Here is a 15,403-nt window from a genome sequence, read left to right on the forward strand (position 1 = left end):
TGGCCATATGCTACAACCGCTGAATTTTTTATTGGTCATTTATTAGTAATCTAGGATTGAAGAGGTTTTGGTTGCTGCCAAATAGCAACTGTAGGCATTGACCCTATGGTTATGTTCAAATTATTTATTAAATACTTAACTCCACTCCTTCCCCTCTCTTTTTGTCTTTTGGTAGTCTGCAGTTCTTTGTTCTGGCTTTGGAGAACTTGGATCCTCTAAATTGGCAAACTCTACTGGATCCCAAATCTTGGACCAATTGAAATCTCCAGATTTGGGTCAGTTTACCTCTCAACAAAACAATAGTCGCTCTACCACCACTACCACAACTACCACATCATCCTGGGATCTAAAACCGCCTGTTACTCAGTCCTCAGTCCTTAGTCAGTTTGGTAAGTGCTTTGACGTAGTTTTCTCTCTCTTTCTCTCTCTGTTAGCGTGTAAGATTTCTTAATGCCAATGACAGTTTAAAATGGCCTTAAATGAAAAGCTTTTTTTAAAAAATGTAATCCTAATAATATAATTGGTTACAACATTGTAAGTGTTACACTTACTTGCTGATAATAGACATTATGAGTATATCACAAACTAAGTTTTGATCAGCTTAAGCCTATCCATAAATGTCATTGCATCTTTAGAAGTTGTTGAGCCTTCATGTAATGACATCTTTGATTTAATGTGCTTGAATATTTAAGTGGAACTTTGATGTGACTTTGTTTCTCAACAAATCCTGGAAAATACTTATTTTCATTGTGCCTATGCTGCTTCTAGCTGAGTATAAGGTTGTACCATATTTTGTCTTTTTTTCCCCAATTTTTTCTCTTCTAACCATTACATGAATTTTGAATGAGTACTATATAATTTCTTCATAATGTGCATCGCATCTCAGTGTTCTTTCCCTAGTGTGAAGTCTACGTGTGCTGAGAATGATGCAGGTTACCCATTTTGTCTATTCATAATTGTATGGATTTTTCATTTAATTGAGTAAAATTAGTAGAAACAGTGAAAATGACACAAACTTGTTTTTTGCAGTGTAGTTCCTAGCAGTATTCTCACTGTGAAGAGTGATAGCTCTTATATCTATCTTGCGTGTATGTGTATATGTTTCCAGATAGATAAGCAGTCAATTTGGTAGCCATTATAATCTTTGACACACAGCAATTCTGAAAAAATGTTTACATACATTTTAAGTTGCTTTCTAATGCACTTTACCAACTGAATAAAAAAACTTCACATTGCAAATGCTGTGGATCTCTTATGGTTGTTGACCAGTGCTCTGATCCACTGCCTGGCTTTCAGTGTCTGAAAAATATAAAAGGGGAAGACTTGGAAAAAAACCTGTCAGTGTCCAGTGTCTCTTGACTTTCAGCCAGATTGAGATGGTGGATGACTTCCTATTTGTGTTGAAAATCTTCTCCTTTGTAGGGGCAGGAAATCCTAACTCGTAATACCTCTAAATTGCAACTTCAGACCCCTTGGAAGTAATCACAATTTATCAGCACAGTTAATTGCAGTGAAACTTGCAGTGTTTGATTAAAATAATCCGTAACAGTTTTTGAGGCCTAACGTGTGATAATACTATGTGACTGTATAGGTAGGTTTGGTTTCATATTTTTGAAGAAAGCTAAATAACGCTTGCCCACAGCTGTTTGTTTAAAGTAGAGAATATCAAATGTTGGCCTTATTATTGCAGTGGTAATGTTCAATGTGATACTTGTGTGATGTCTGAAAGACTCGCACACTTTATAAAATCATAGCTGTCGAGCATGTCAAGTCACCCAGATTCTTTCATAAAGAGTTAGAAGCATGAAGAGCAGTTTAATGCTTTAATTTTGATATTTCTTTTTCCCAACGCTGACCAGACTTTAAATCCCAGCCTGAACCATCCCCAGTTCTGAGCCAGCTGACCCAGCGACAGCAACAACAAACACAGGCAGTCCCTGTTCCTCCTCCTGGGCTGGAGTCCTTCTCCCAGATAAAACTCCATGAGCCATCGCCAGTAGACACCTCTACAGCTGTTAGCAAAATGTTACAGCTCCCCACTATATCTATGGATAACCAGGCAGTGACTGCCCATCAAACCCAGCAGAAACAGATAAAACCACCAAAACGGAGGATAACTCCAGCATCTAAGGTGGGTAATTGAGTGGTGGCTTGTCCTTAGTAAACATATAAACATACAAAAGCTTGTATCAGAAATAGTGTGGCCAGTAGGACTAGGGAAGTGATCATCCCTTTGTACTCGGCACTGGTAAGGCTGCATCTCGAATACTGTGTTCAGTTTTGGGCCCCTCACTACAAGAAAGACATTGAGGTGCTGGAGCATGTCTGTCGCGGTTTAACCCCAGCCAGCAACTAAGCACCACACAGCTGCTCGCTCACTTCCCCCTCACCCAGTGGGATGGGGGAGAGAATCAGGGAAAAAAAAGTAAAACTCGTGGGTTGAGATAAAGACAGTTTAATAGGACAGAAAGGAAGAAAATAATAATGATAATGATAACACTAATAAAATGACAATAATAATAATAAAAGAATTGGAATATACAAAACAAGTGATACACAATACAATTACTCACCACCCACCAACTGATGCCCAGTTAGTTCCCAAGCAGCGATCTGCCCCCCAGGCCAGCTCCCCCCAGTTTATATACTGGACATGATGTCACATGGTATGGAATACCCCGTTGGCCAGTTTGGGTCAGCTGCCCTGGCTTTGTCCCCTCCCAACTTCTAGTGCCCCTCCAGCCTTCTTGCTGGCTGGGCATGAGAAGCTGAAAAATCCTTGACTTACTTAGTCTAAACACTACTTAGCAGCAACTGAAAACATCAGTGTGTTATCAACATTCTTCTCATACTGAATCCAAGACATAACACTATACCAGCTACTAGAAAGAAAATTAACTCTATCCCAGCTGAAACCAGGACAATGTCCAAAGAAGAGCAATGAAGCTGGTGAAGGGTCTAGAGCACAAGTCTTATGAGGAGCGGCTGAGGGAACTGGGGTTGTTTAGTCTGGAGAAAAGGAGGCTGAGGGGAGACCTTATCGCTCTCTACAGCTACCTGAAAGGAGGTTGTAGCGAGGTGGGTGTCAGTGTCTTTTCCCAAGTTACAGGTGATAGGACGAGAGGAAACGGCCTCAAGTTGTGCCAGGGGAGGTTTAGATTGGATATTAGGAAAAATTTCTTCACTGAAAGGGTTATCAAGTATTGGAACAGGCTGCCCAGGGAAGTGGTTGAGTCACCATCCCTGGAGGTATTTAAAAGACGTGTAGACATGGCGCTTAGGGGCATGGTTTAGTGGTGGACTTGGTAGTCTTAGGTTTACAGTTGGATTCGATGATCTTGAAGGTCTTTTCCAACCTAAATGATTCTATGATTCTATTCTATGTATAAGTTGCTAGGGAGAAGGACAGCAAAGACCATGGTCTATTTCTTGTTTATAAAGCAGGAAATTCTAAGCTGGATAGTTTTTAGGTCCAAAATACAGTAATGTTGTCTTTTCCAAGCACATATCTGATTGCTCTGTGTGGAAAATGACTGTTGCTGCGTGATTTTGAATTGACTTAGTAACCACAAGATGAATGCTGGCTGAAGGGGGATGGACACGGATGACACTTTGATATTGTAGAATAGTATGGCTTACTCTTTCAGCTCCAGAACAGGGCACAGAATCAATGAATTAATTTCAAGTTACAAGAATGTAGTTAATTTATGTGATGTAAAGTGAGGGGTAGTTGCAGATCTAGTTAACAGCAAAGGCTGAGGCAGTAACTGAAGAAGCCTGTAGTTAAGGGAGGAGAGGGTGTCAGTTACTGATATCTTTAATACAGATAGTGCATGCAAAGGAATTATGGCACTTTTTCCCTCCTTTAAGATTCCTGCCTCTGCAGTTGAGATGCCCGGATCAGCAGATGTGACAGGGTTAAATGTTCAGTTTGGAGCTCTGGAGTTTGGATCAGAGCCTGCACTCCCAGAGTTTGGATCAACTTCAAGCAGTGAGAATACCAGCCAGGCGACCAACAATAGCTTGTACTCAAAGTCTGGAAAGTACGTGTGAGTTCCCCTTGTGCATTCTTACATGTCTTCTTTAAGGGGTCAAGTTTGTGCCAAAAACATCAAGGCACAGTTACCATGTAATGAATGGGAGGGGGAAATATGATGACTTGTAAGGCTAAGTGTTTTCTGTGGATGGCATCTTAAAGGAGAAATTTATTTTCTAATGACAATCAAAATCTCCCTGGATGGGTCGATGTGAAGCTGGAGATGACATGAATGTAAATAACCTTATAATACGCTACCCTTTATAGAATTGGTTTCTCATGTTTAATTGTTTGAGGGTTTGTTCCTCACAACCCGAATTTTTCTGCTTCTGATCCAGGAGAGATGATCCTTGTACCATATATGTGTGTCAGTAGATTGGCACCAGATTACAGATCTGATGCTCCTATGGGATGAGAAAAGCAGCCAGGCTTTTCAGTATGCTGAAGCTCTTACTGAAATGCTAAAATAGCCAATGATAAATGTCAACATACCAGTAACCCATTTTTTTCTTCCTTATTCATTCAAAAATTGGCTTCAGTAAAAAGCTTCCTGAAGTTAATTCAGAAATATTAGTAAAAATGAACTTTCACATTCATTTCTAGTTCTATAAATGATTTAAGCTGTTTAGAAAGTAAAACACTCCTGCATGTTTTAAAGTATTTTTTCCTCTTTGCATAGTTCATTCTGTTAGACTGCTACTTTAATGTTAGAATTCTATTGTAAAAAGAGACAGGGTGTTTCTCATCATATACCAGACTTTATGGATCTAGTTGTTTAAAAAAGAGAGATTATGATCGTTAATTTATCCTTTGAGAAGGTGGAAATAACATGACTGAAAAGTGCTTGTGTGTAAACTCTTGTTTTGGTTGGGCTGGCAGGAGGAAGGTGAATGGTGCTTAGTGCAGCTGATGGTTTTGAAGCAGCGATTACTGGGGACCAAAGCAAAATTATATATATATTTTTTTATTATTAGATTTTCTAGTATAAATAACGTAGATTTGACTACATGTTTAAGGTAGTTCTAGATAACTGTATAGGAGCTGATATTTTCATCAAGGTGTTTGAGATGTCGTTTACCAAGATGATAAATAATTTTTTACTTTTTCCAGTGATCCTTTGAATACCTCTTTGCCAATATCCAGTACAGTACAGGAGTCCACCTACACAACCTCTGCCATCAACTCTTCCAGTCTGACCTGCTCATCCCAGAGCACTAGCCCAGTAACAACTTCCTCCTATGACCAGACTTCTGTGCATAGTAGGATAACGTACCAAAGCTCCATGGCTCCATCTGAATCAACCCCTGTTGCAGTTACGGTGAGTGAATTTCAGAAATAAGACCTTGAAAAAGGTGAAATATTCTTATCCATGTTAGACTTGTATTACCCTGCTATGTTAATATTTTAACCAAGCCAAGTGGTATTTTTGATTCCCAAGTTCACTCTGTTATTTGTTTTTTCTTTTCCTATTGTGTAGCCATTTTTTGTATTTGGGATATAAGAGCCTCTGATTTTATGGGTTTTGACATCTTAAATTGCTGTTTGACCTTTTTTCTTAGCAACACTTAACATTCTAGTTGAGTTTCCTTCCCTGAAGCTTAGCTTTTAAAAAAGGAACTATCTCCGTGTGTAAATATTAGTCGTGGTATTTTGCCATAACTTGACAGTTTCTATCCAAAGGTATATTATTTATTAAATTTATATGGCACCTAGCAAATGGATCCCAAACTGTTTGTGACCCCTCCAGCATTACTCTTTTGTTGGATTTAAACAGCAGTGGGAATTAGTTTCATGTTTTATTTTAAAAAGCATAGGGAGACATCTAATCTAGGACAGAGAGGATCTCTCTTGGGAGATATTCAAAAGCACCTACTGTCTGTGTATGAAATGTAGGTTTGTTTTAAGAGAACTTAATTTATTAGATGTTTAAGGAACTTGTGAGAGTTTGTAAGTTTATTTACTTCTGGCCTTTGTTATGTAATGGCTCAGTCACACTTATCTTCTGCACTAGCTCATATGTACTGGTGAGGATCAAGCGTAGACTATCTACTTCTTTACTCCCATGTTATCCAAAAAACAACTGGTGCTTCTCAAGTCTTATCTTTCAATGGAAAAAAATTGCCATCTCTGTGTAACTTGGATAGTTAAAATTGTGAGTTGCATTAGATCAAAAGCACAACCATTTCCTATATGTTAATGCAATTCATTCTTTCCTATTGGTGTGAACCTGAAGTTTATGTTATATACAGTACACGGGAAGGTCTCCTGCTGATGGGTGTAGTATGGGCAGTATATGGGGTTCTGTATGTTCAGGGGACATTGCACTTGAGACAACTTTATTATGTGGTTTTGTTAAAGGCAGTAAAAAGTTAATTTCCTGCCTTTTTTGTCTTTCAGTTTAGAATGAATATAGAATTTTGCATGAAGCATGTTCAATGTGTGATTCAGTCTGAAAATTTAATATACCTCTAAGATGATTTATTCATTTCTCCTTTGTTTACAGAACGGGCACAGCGGTGTTAGAACACAGGCAACTCTTGACAGTAAGTTTACAAAGCTTGGTTGTGCACAGGACTTTCTGATCTTTCCTTACTACTTGCGTGCGCACAACTGTTCCAGTGACATCTGGTTTAAGGTTTTATATTGTTTTCACTGGCTAATTTTTAGCTGACCCATTTGAGTTTATTTTGTACTTGCATAGGATATACTGCTTGCTTCTTGACTAAAACTGAAATATGAAAGCAGCCCTATTAATTCTACAAACCTAAGCAGTCTTAGAATTAGAGAAGCTGCTTTGCTGCTGCTTTTTCTTTTTAATTTATCTGCCAAAAATTAATATAAAATTAAAGTCAATTAATATAAAATTAAAAGTTATTATCAAATTTCTTAGCAATTCTTCCAATTCTCAGTTGGGAAGCTGCGAATAGCATTTAGCTGTAATGAAACAAAGTCACATTGTTTGAATGCACCTCTCACTGGGTATAGTGCTACTTATGCCCTGTTACAAGCCTATGGGGAATAAGGGTGACTAACACGCTCCCTCTGCCGGGTAGCTTGCTGCCTTGCAGTGGAGTAACAATAACAGTACTGGCTCTGATACAGGCGTTAACTGTTATCTTCATCTTAGACTATTTCTAACATGGTATTTTACTTGTAGCACCCCTACAGCTCTCTTCCTGGAGTTAAAATAATTATAGTATTCACTCTTCTGACTTTTATGTACTGCTCTGTGGAAGTTTTCAAGGGCAGCAGTGTGAATTAACATCTTTTGGAATTCCAACACTTCAATTTTAGGTCTGTCCTCCTCTTAAACATCTCTTCAGGTAGGTTGTTAGTGGAGAAGCCTTTTTTTTTTTTTATACTTCTGAGTAGAAAGAAGTTGAGTATTGAGACCTGTAAACAGTGTTTTGTTAGTGCCAAGTTCAATTTAAATGAGCAGGAGGAGTGTATATGCCCAAAGAGTTACCACTTAAAAGATTGCTATATATAAAAAAAACTTTTCAAGTGGAAAACTTTATTACTCTTGTGTACAGAATTAATAAACAATTTATGAAATTCACTACAGGACTTGTCTTTTTGCTATGGAAAACAAAGATCTGAGAATTCCTAATTTTTTTGTAATTATTCTGTAATGGCTTTATTAGTCCCTTTTTCGATGCCAGTTCTCTTTTGAGAACACTTTTGTTTTTTTCTGTATCTCAAGCACATAAACTGGAATCAGTTGTCTTCCATGTATCTATTTCATGCATCCAAACTATTTTGAAATTCTCTCTTCTTCTTAACATTTGAAAGTACTGACCTTTTCCCTTCTGTATGTGCCGATAATATTCTTAGTTGTTCATCTCTCATCTTTGCTGCTGTCCTTTAATATCCAGATCTCATGCTTCCTAAACCCTTAGTTCAAAGCATGGCTGGTGTGTTATAATTCTGACTATCCTATTTGTCTCCTGGTTTTCTTTGTCTTGCACATCGTGTTCAAGGCATCTTATAAGGGGTCTTAATGAAGATGGTGATTCTGTCCCTTGTATTGAGGACATCTACTTTTACTTCAAGAAGGGAACCCTGTTCTAAATGTATTGAGAGTTGTCAATGTTATTTACTTATTTTTATATGTATCTTGCCAGGAAGTATCAGGTGATATAGTTGCCACCTTCATAACTATGTTTCTGTCTGTCACTTGAATTTCCTGCTCTGTTGTCAGTTACCCTCATAGGTATTGCCAAGGCCAAAACCTCTTGTTTTCTGTTTGCATAGCACCCAATCCAGCAACCTGACTTGGGTCATTTAGCGAGGAAACCAAACCAATAACATGAACAAACTGTGATGCGTAACTTCCAAGCGTATATTTGACTTTTGTTTGGTGAACATTCTAAGACTGTCTTCACATGCATTGCAAGTTAGTGATGATCCACTGGGTAGTGGTCTCTGGTGTGGTATAGAAGCATGGCCCAGCAGAAGGCAGGGCTCAACACTTTCTGAGTTTTATTGGTGGGTGAGTGCCTCTAATTCTGTGTATTATCTTCAGAGGACAAGAGATAAGTGTAGAAACAGCTGGGTATTATGTTGGGCAGTAGAGTTGTTCAGTGTCTTATTACAGTATAGTGATCCTTTGGAAAGGCACATCCATGGTAAACAAGTTCTACTCTGTATAGCCTAAAAAGTAATTTTAATGCTAAACGCTTATTGTTATCTAGGTCAAATAAAATAAGACAATATTTGACAACTCTTTAGCCATTAAAAGTGCTTAATGCTGTGCTCAATTGTGGCCTTTTATTGTAGCTTCTTTTATTCTACTGCATTACACATTTGACTCAGTTCTCCAAACTGGTAAGTTGTATGTGCCCTTGTACTCCAGCGATCCAAGTCTCAAATGTCAAAGGTGCCATGTAGGTTGGAATGAAGCAGCAGAGCTGTAGGTAAAAGCAGATTTGTATAGTGCCTTGAAAAGCACAAATGACTTTTGTTTGCGGAACCAAATGCAAGGAATTTTAAAATGAGGATTGACTTGCAAGCAAAAGTTAGTAATCCAGATAGTGGGAGGTGAAGTGCAGAAGACTGTAGTTTACTACATGTGTAGCAGTGAAAATTATAAATCTATTATAGGTGAAGAACTTAAAGGGAAAAAATTATAGTTCTGTTGCTGTTTGAATTTTCATTAATAGCCAGATTGCTTGATACTGTTACTGGTCCTTAATGGTCAGGTTTTTGTAAACCAAGGGGAGAATACTGTTGTGTTCCTGGATCCAGGCTGGGATGTCAGGTATGCTGGAATTTGTCTTTGAATGCCTCTTTTTAACTCGTTACAGCTACTTCATCAGTTCCAGCGCCCAAGGCAGAGCCTTCTCCCTCACTACCTTCTGCTGGTTCTCTGCCTAGCGTGGTATCCACCACTGCTTCACTTCTGCCTTCAGCATCGCAGCACACAGCAACGTTGCCCAGCTTGCCTCAGTCCAGTGATTTGGCCAGCAGCTCACTTTCCCAGTTAAGCAGGTACAGTAGGAGTTGTGATAAACTGAAAGGGGTTCAATTTTGGGGAAAGGGCAAATATGAGGGTGATTGTGTATGGGGCTGTAAGACACCAGGGTCCCCTTTTCTGACATTAACTGGAATAAGGGGAGAGATTCAGAAGAAACCAGAATGTTTCTGGTTGCAAAGTATGAGCTCTGGGCTGCCTCTTAATGATGGAGCAGTTGCTGTCCTCAAGTTTTCATGGTATATAAACAACTTTGTGTTTCAAGTGGCTCTTGCTTCAATCATGCCAGCTAAATTGATTCCCCCACTTTGTTTTCCCTACTTTGTCCACAGTGCCTGCTGTTTGTTTAGTGTCATATGTTTGAAATAATTCCTTAACAGTTTACTTCCTGGCTAATTTTGAAATATTGTAGTTTCATTTATATTTGTATTTCTTAAAATTAAAAAATGGAAATAATTCCACAGGGACAGTGCGTGTTTTTTCTTTTTCTAAGACATTTCCTTAAGACACTTTGAAATATCAGATTGGTGTTCCTGGAAGCGCATTTAGCACAGCTTAGCTCATTTGCACTATCTGTCTGATTTTTCAGTGCCTGTTACTTGAGCTTAATCCTCAGGCAGGTGACATCTGAGGCTATTACTGGTTGAGTTGTATTTTAATACTCACCTTTGTACTGTATTTGTTAATATAAGAAACTAATTTGATGGGCTATCACAGGGTTTTTTTCTGTTTCACAGCTAGGACACGGTTGATTCTCTTTTAATACACTAGTGTTTTCTGTTGAATAAAATGGTAAATGTGTCTGTCCTGGTTTCAGCTGGGATAGAGTTGATTGTCTTCCTAGTAGCTGGTACGGTGCTATGTTTTGAGTTCAGTATGTGAAGAATGTTGATAACACTGATGTTTTCAGTTGTTGCTCAGTAGTGTTTAGTCTCAAGTCAAGGATTTTTCAGCTCCTCATGCCCAGCCAGTGAGAAAGCTGGAGGGGCACAAGAAGTTGGCACAGGACACAGCCAGGGCAGCTGACCCAAAGTGGCCAACAGGGTATTCCATACCATGTGACATCCCATCTAGTATAGGAACTGGGAAGTGGGGGCGGGGAGCAATTGCACTGCGCATCATTTGTACATTCCAATCCTTTCATTATTACTGTTGTCATTTTATTAGTGTTATCATTATCATTATTAGTTTCTTCTTTTCTGTTCTATTAAACCGTTCTTATCTTTGAATGCCTCTTTTTAACTCGTTGCAGCTACTTCATCAGTTCCAGCGCCCAAGGCAGAGCCTTCTCCCTCACTACCTTCTGCTTCTGGACTGTCGTGGTTTAACCCCAGCCAGCAACTAAACACCACGCAGCCGCTCACTCACTCCCCCCCACCCAGTAGGATGGGGGAGAAAATCGGGAAAAAGAAGCAAAACCTGCGGGTTGAGATAAGAACGGTTTAATAGAACAGAAAAGAAGAAACTAATAATGATAATGATAACACTAATAAAATGACAACAGCAATAATGAAAGGATTGGAATGTACAAATGATGCGCAGTGCAATTGCTCACCACCCGCTGACCGACACCCAGCTAGTCCCCCCGAGCGGCAATTCCCTGCCCCCACTTCCCAGTTCCTATACTAGATGGGACGTCACATGGTATGGAATACCCTGTTGGCCACTTTGGGTCAGCTGCCCTGGCTGTGTCCTGTGCCAACTTCTTGTGCCCCTCCAGCTTTCTCACTGGCTGGGCATGAGAAGCTGAAAAATCCTTGACATTAGTCTAAACACTACTGAGCAACAACTGAAGACATCAGTGTTATCAACATTCTTTGTGTACTGAACTCAAAACATAGCACCGTACCAGCTACTAGGAAGACAATTAACTCTATCCCAGCTGAAACTAGGACAGTATCCACCCCTTATTCTATACCATTGACATCATGCTCAGTTCCCATACCTTTAGTTACATCCTGGTCAATCATCATCACCTTTTCCATCCCTTTGAGACATATGAACAATGATATATATATATATGTATACACACACAGAGATATCATTCCTTTAGTTTATGGGTCGTGTTCATTAAATGTTCGTTGAGTTCATTTAGTTCCCGACTCTGGGCTCCATCTGTCATACCAGTCTTTCTGGACAGGAGGGATGGTCCAAAGTCCTCTCAGTCGGTAGAGCAGAATCGGGCTTCAGTGCGGTGTGACGAGCAGGTGACATTTGGCGCAGCAGGAGGATGGTGTGCACCGTTGGATTGTTGCATGCTGGAGTCAGTTCTGGTTCCATCACTACTGCGCTTTGCTCAGTTTTATCACAGTTCATTCTTGCTTGATCTAAGTGATTCTTACTATAGTACTATGGATATAGCCTATAACAATTATAGTAATGATAACATACAGTAGCAGGGTTATATAGCAATTAACATCATACAGTTTAATTCTGGCTATTCTCACCTAAAATCAAATCCCCTTGAGGCACACATTGGACTTCCCCATCTTTTCGCATCACCCACCAAGTGCACCCAGGCCCTTAAGCAAAAGCAATCCCACAAATGGGTTTACCTTTGCCTGAGGCAGGACTAACCCAGACTGTCTTCCCTAACATATTTTTTATGTGCACTACAGGGACTTTATCCCCTTCTACAGTATGTAAAAATTCTGACTGGGCAGGGCCACCCCGATTGGCAGATCCTCTGGTGTTGACTAACCAGGTGGCTTTTGCTAAATGTGTATCCCAATGGTTGAAGGTTCCACCCCCCATTGCTCTCAATGTAGTCTTTAACAGTCCATTGTATCGTTCGATTTTCCCAGAGGCTGGTGCATGATAGGGGATATGATGCACCCACTCAATGCCATGCTCTTTGGCCCAGGTGTCTATGAGGTTGTTTCGGAAATGAGTCCCGTTGTCTGACTCAATTCTTTCTGGGGTGCCATGTCGCCACAAGTCGCCACAAACCCCGATAGTGTCAAATAACAAGAATTACTCCATTCACATTAGAAACATCTTCTCCCCACATTTGTTTGTTGAAAAGCTGTGTACACTGGTAAAAATTTTAGTTGGAGGATTGATGCTGTTGGACAGATACCAAGCACCATGAAAAGATGATTCCTGAATTCTAAGCATGTCTGACTTGATTGTGCTGGTGGCTCTTGTCTGCGTCTCTACCGTAGGTCAGATGGTCAATTAAGGCTTATTAGAAGAGCCAGGGAGAGTAGGCGAAGGAGTGGTTTAAAACCATATGTTGGACTGAACTATTTCTTTCCTTGCTGCCTGAAGTGGTGTCATTGTAATTCCTGCAGACAGGGAACAGCTTTAAAGAGTCGAAGTAAAAATAATCTATGAAACTGCCAAGATTTATTCTGGTCCCACACCTCAAAGAGCTGCCAGAAGTGTTTGCCCTTAAATTAGGGCATATAATTTAGCCTGCAGCTTTGTTATGAAAACTGCTGTATTTTCTTGTGGCTATTTCCATAGAGAACACTAAAATATTTGTTATGGTTAGGATCTCCCTTGCTTCTGATTTCACATGAAGAGGGGCTTTTTGAGCACCAAACCATACATATTTTTTTATGCTTTGTTTTGTTTGCCTTTGTTCAGTGTTCATTTTGTTTATTCCATGCTGTACTGTAAGTTATGTTCTTGACCTCGAATGTAAGATATAACTTTAGTCAGTGTAAATGTTTAAGAACCAGTTTCAGTCACCTTTCAGGGAGACATTTAAAGATATTTGGATTACAGATGAATGTCAGTGCTGCTGTTACTGCCAAAAGTTCACAGGCCTGGTCAGCTAGGGAAAAAAGGTGGTGCTAAAGCAGAGTTGCTTCCTAAAATGGAGTTATCTGCAGATGTTTCATCAAGGGATTCTTTATTTTCATATTTTACAGTGTATGTATAAAACTGAACTGATAGTTCTGATTCATCTTTTCAAAGAGGAAATGATTTTTGGTGGGGCGTAGCGGTATGAACCGGCCTTGATTAAATTGCCAGATTCTGTAGTAGTATGTCTAATTTTTGGGCTTTCACAGATGCTCTTCATTTGCTGGTTTTTTTGAGCCCTGTCTTTTGAGAGTGTGTTGGGGCTTTTGGCAGAGTTATGGGGCAAATACCCTGCAGTTCTAATTGGTTGAACTAATGTTATGCAGGTTATGTGAGAAATACCATAGTGAGTCAAACCAAAGCACTGCCTCACCTAATTAACATCTGTGCCCTGTGGCAGGCAGCAGCAGTTGCTCAGGGAAGGAATGAGAAGCAAACCATGTGTTGTGTGAACCTTCTTCTGGTTTTGGACTTTATGTGTCTTGGAGCCATTGCTACGTAATTCCTGAAGCAACTATTGTTTTTCTAAAAATAGAGTAAATTGATAAATACAAATGAATGGTGTTTTAGATGTTTCTTGTTAGTAATAGTTGTCTCTGTACTTCAATTTTTTTTCATTAAACAGTAGTAGGATATTAGGTAAAGGAAAAAATGTCTGTAGGGGGGTGTGTGTATATACACACACATATATATGTGTATATATACACACACACCCCCCTACAGACAATTTTTTCTTCAATATCCTACTGTGTATGTGTATACTCATACCTACAATTTTTATTCTTTAATATCCTACTACTTACTCTGTGTTTGTGTATATATATATATATGTTAAAAAATGTTCTAGGAAAAATTAATTTTATTAATTCTTTGCAATTTTTTTCTAGCTCCCTTTCCAATCATCAGAGCAGCCTCTCCCCTGCCTCAGTGTTGTCTTCAAGCACATCACATGCAGTAAGTCCTATTTGCATTTCAACAGATGTTTGGCATATAGTCAGTTTATCTGATGATTAAGACCCTCTCTTAAAGTTCATTGTGTCCCAGTACACTAAGAACTGAAACAAGAGCCTTATCTCAGGGAAGAAGGACTGCCAGCCCCTCTAGTGGTAAAAAAAGTCTTTACCACTTGTGATTTGTACTAGATCAGGAACAGCTATTACAGAGACTTGCCAGTCACACAACCGTAGAGGAAATTTTCATGCCAGCAAGGGGGGATAGAATAAAGAAAGAACTTCTTGTAACAAATGTATTAAAAAAAAAAAAAAATCTTTAAAAGTGGCTGTCTGAAACTTCTCCAAAATGTGGACTGTTAGCAGTCTCCACTGGAGAGGTTAGCTGGCAAAATGCAGGTGATGGAATGATACATGTCATGACAAATGCCTCATGACAGATGATTTTAGAGTTTACCATGTGGCATTGTTGTCACCTGTGTATTTAATGCATTTGAGAGAACAAGGCAAATGGTAGTGAACACAGTGCTCTAGATGAGGGTTGCACAAACAAAAGTCAGAGAGACACTGCCTTGTTCTGTGATGGGGTACTTCTGTACAATCCCAGTTGCGGTGTGCAGATAGGTTACTGCTTTTCTTTATGCCTGTATTTTGGTTTGAAATGCTCCATTCCTACTGAATACGTAACTTAAAAATTCACACTTATTCAAATGTCCTTCTTTTCTCTTGTCAGAGTTGTTTTGGCTTCTGTGTGTTGATGACACTGTTTTGCAAGTGTGATCGGCTTACAGCTAAGGCACTGTATTGTGCTGGATTCAAACCAGGAACTCCTTTATCCTCACGTGTTCCTGTAATACATCTGGTCTGCGTTTCAGTTTACCACACTGACTCTGTTGTGGGGCACTGCAGTTTTAATCTTTTAAATTCCACAAGTGCATTGAGGAAATCACGATAGCAGTGTTCTGTATTTTGAAAACAAATACTGTCTTTTGGAAGAATATAGGAGTTTATTTTAACATAACAAGTACTAGCTTAAAGGAGTATACAAGCAAAGGGCAAGAAATAATGCAATGGAGTGACATTTGAGTTACTGTGGTTTAATTTTGTGATGATATAGCGGTTTGAATTTAACTC

The 15,403-nt window shown here is 39.3% G+C and overlaps 1 protein-coding gene and 1 non-coding gene across 9 annotated transcripts in view; both read left to right on the top strand.

The window, feature by feature from the left end:
- Positions 1 to 15,403, top strand: part of LOC128136139 (ubiquitin-associated protein 2-like) — a 139,436-nt gene that overhangs the window by 96,323 nt on the left and 27,710 nt on the right. For 5 of the 8 annotated variants that reach the window (XM_052775314.1, XM_052775307.1, XM_052775308.1 and 2 more), the window contains 7 exons: positions 176 to 389; positions 1,860 to 2,131; positions 3,871 to 4,049; positions 5,147 to 5,354; positions 6,540 to 6,579; positions 9,343 to 9,526; positions 14,207 to 14,273. In XM_052775314.1, coding sequence (XP_052631274.1) covers positions 176 to 389; positions 1,860 to 2,131; positions 3,871 to 4,049; positions 5,147 to 5,354; positions 6,540 to 6,579; positions 9,343 to 9,526; positions 14,207 to 14,273 — 1,164 coding nt within the window. The remainder of the gene's footprint in view (positions 1 to 175; positions 390 to 1,859; positions 2,132 to 3,870; positions 4,050 to 5,146; positions 5,355 to 6,539; positions 6,580 to 9,342; positions 9,527 to 14,206; positions 14,274 to 15,403) is intronic. The other 3 variants (XM_052775311.1, XM_052775313.1, XM_052775315.1) reach the window with 1 other exon arrangement.
- Positions 3,471 to 3,555, top strand: LOC128136294 (small nucleolar RNA SNORD121A). Its single transcript, XR_008233321.1, has one exon. It is a non-coding gene; the product is annotated as a small nucleolar RNA SNORD121A (small nucleolar RNA).

The sequence above is a fragment of the Harpia harpyja genome, chromosome W (assembly GCF_026419915.1).
Source record: "Harpia harpyja isolate bHarHar1 chromosome W, bHarHar1 primary haplotype, whole genome shotgun sequence".
NCBI lineage: Eukaryota > Metazoa > Chordata > Aves > Accipitriformes > Accipitridae > Harpia > Harpia harpyja.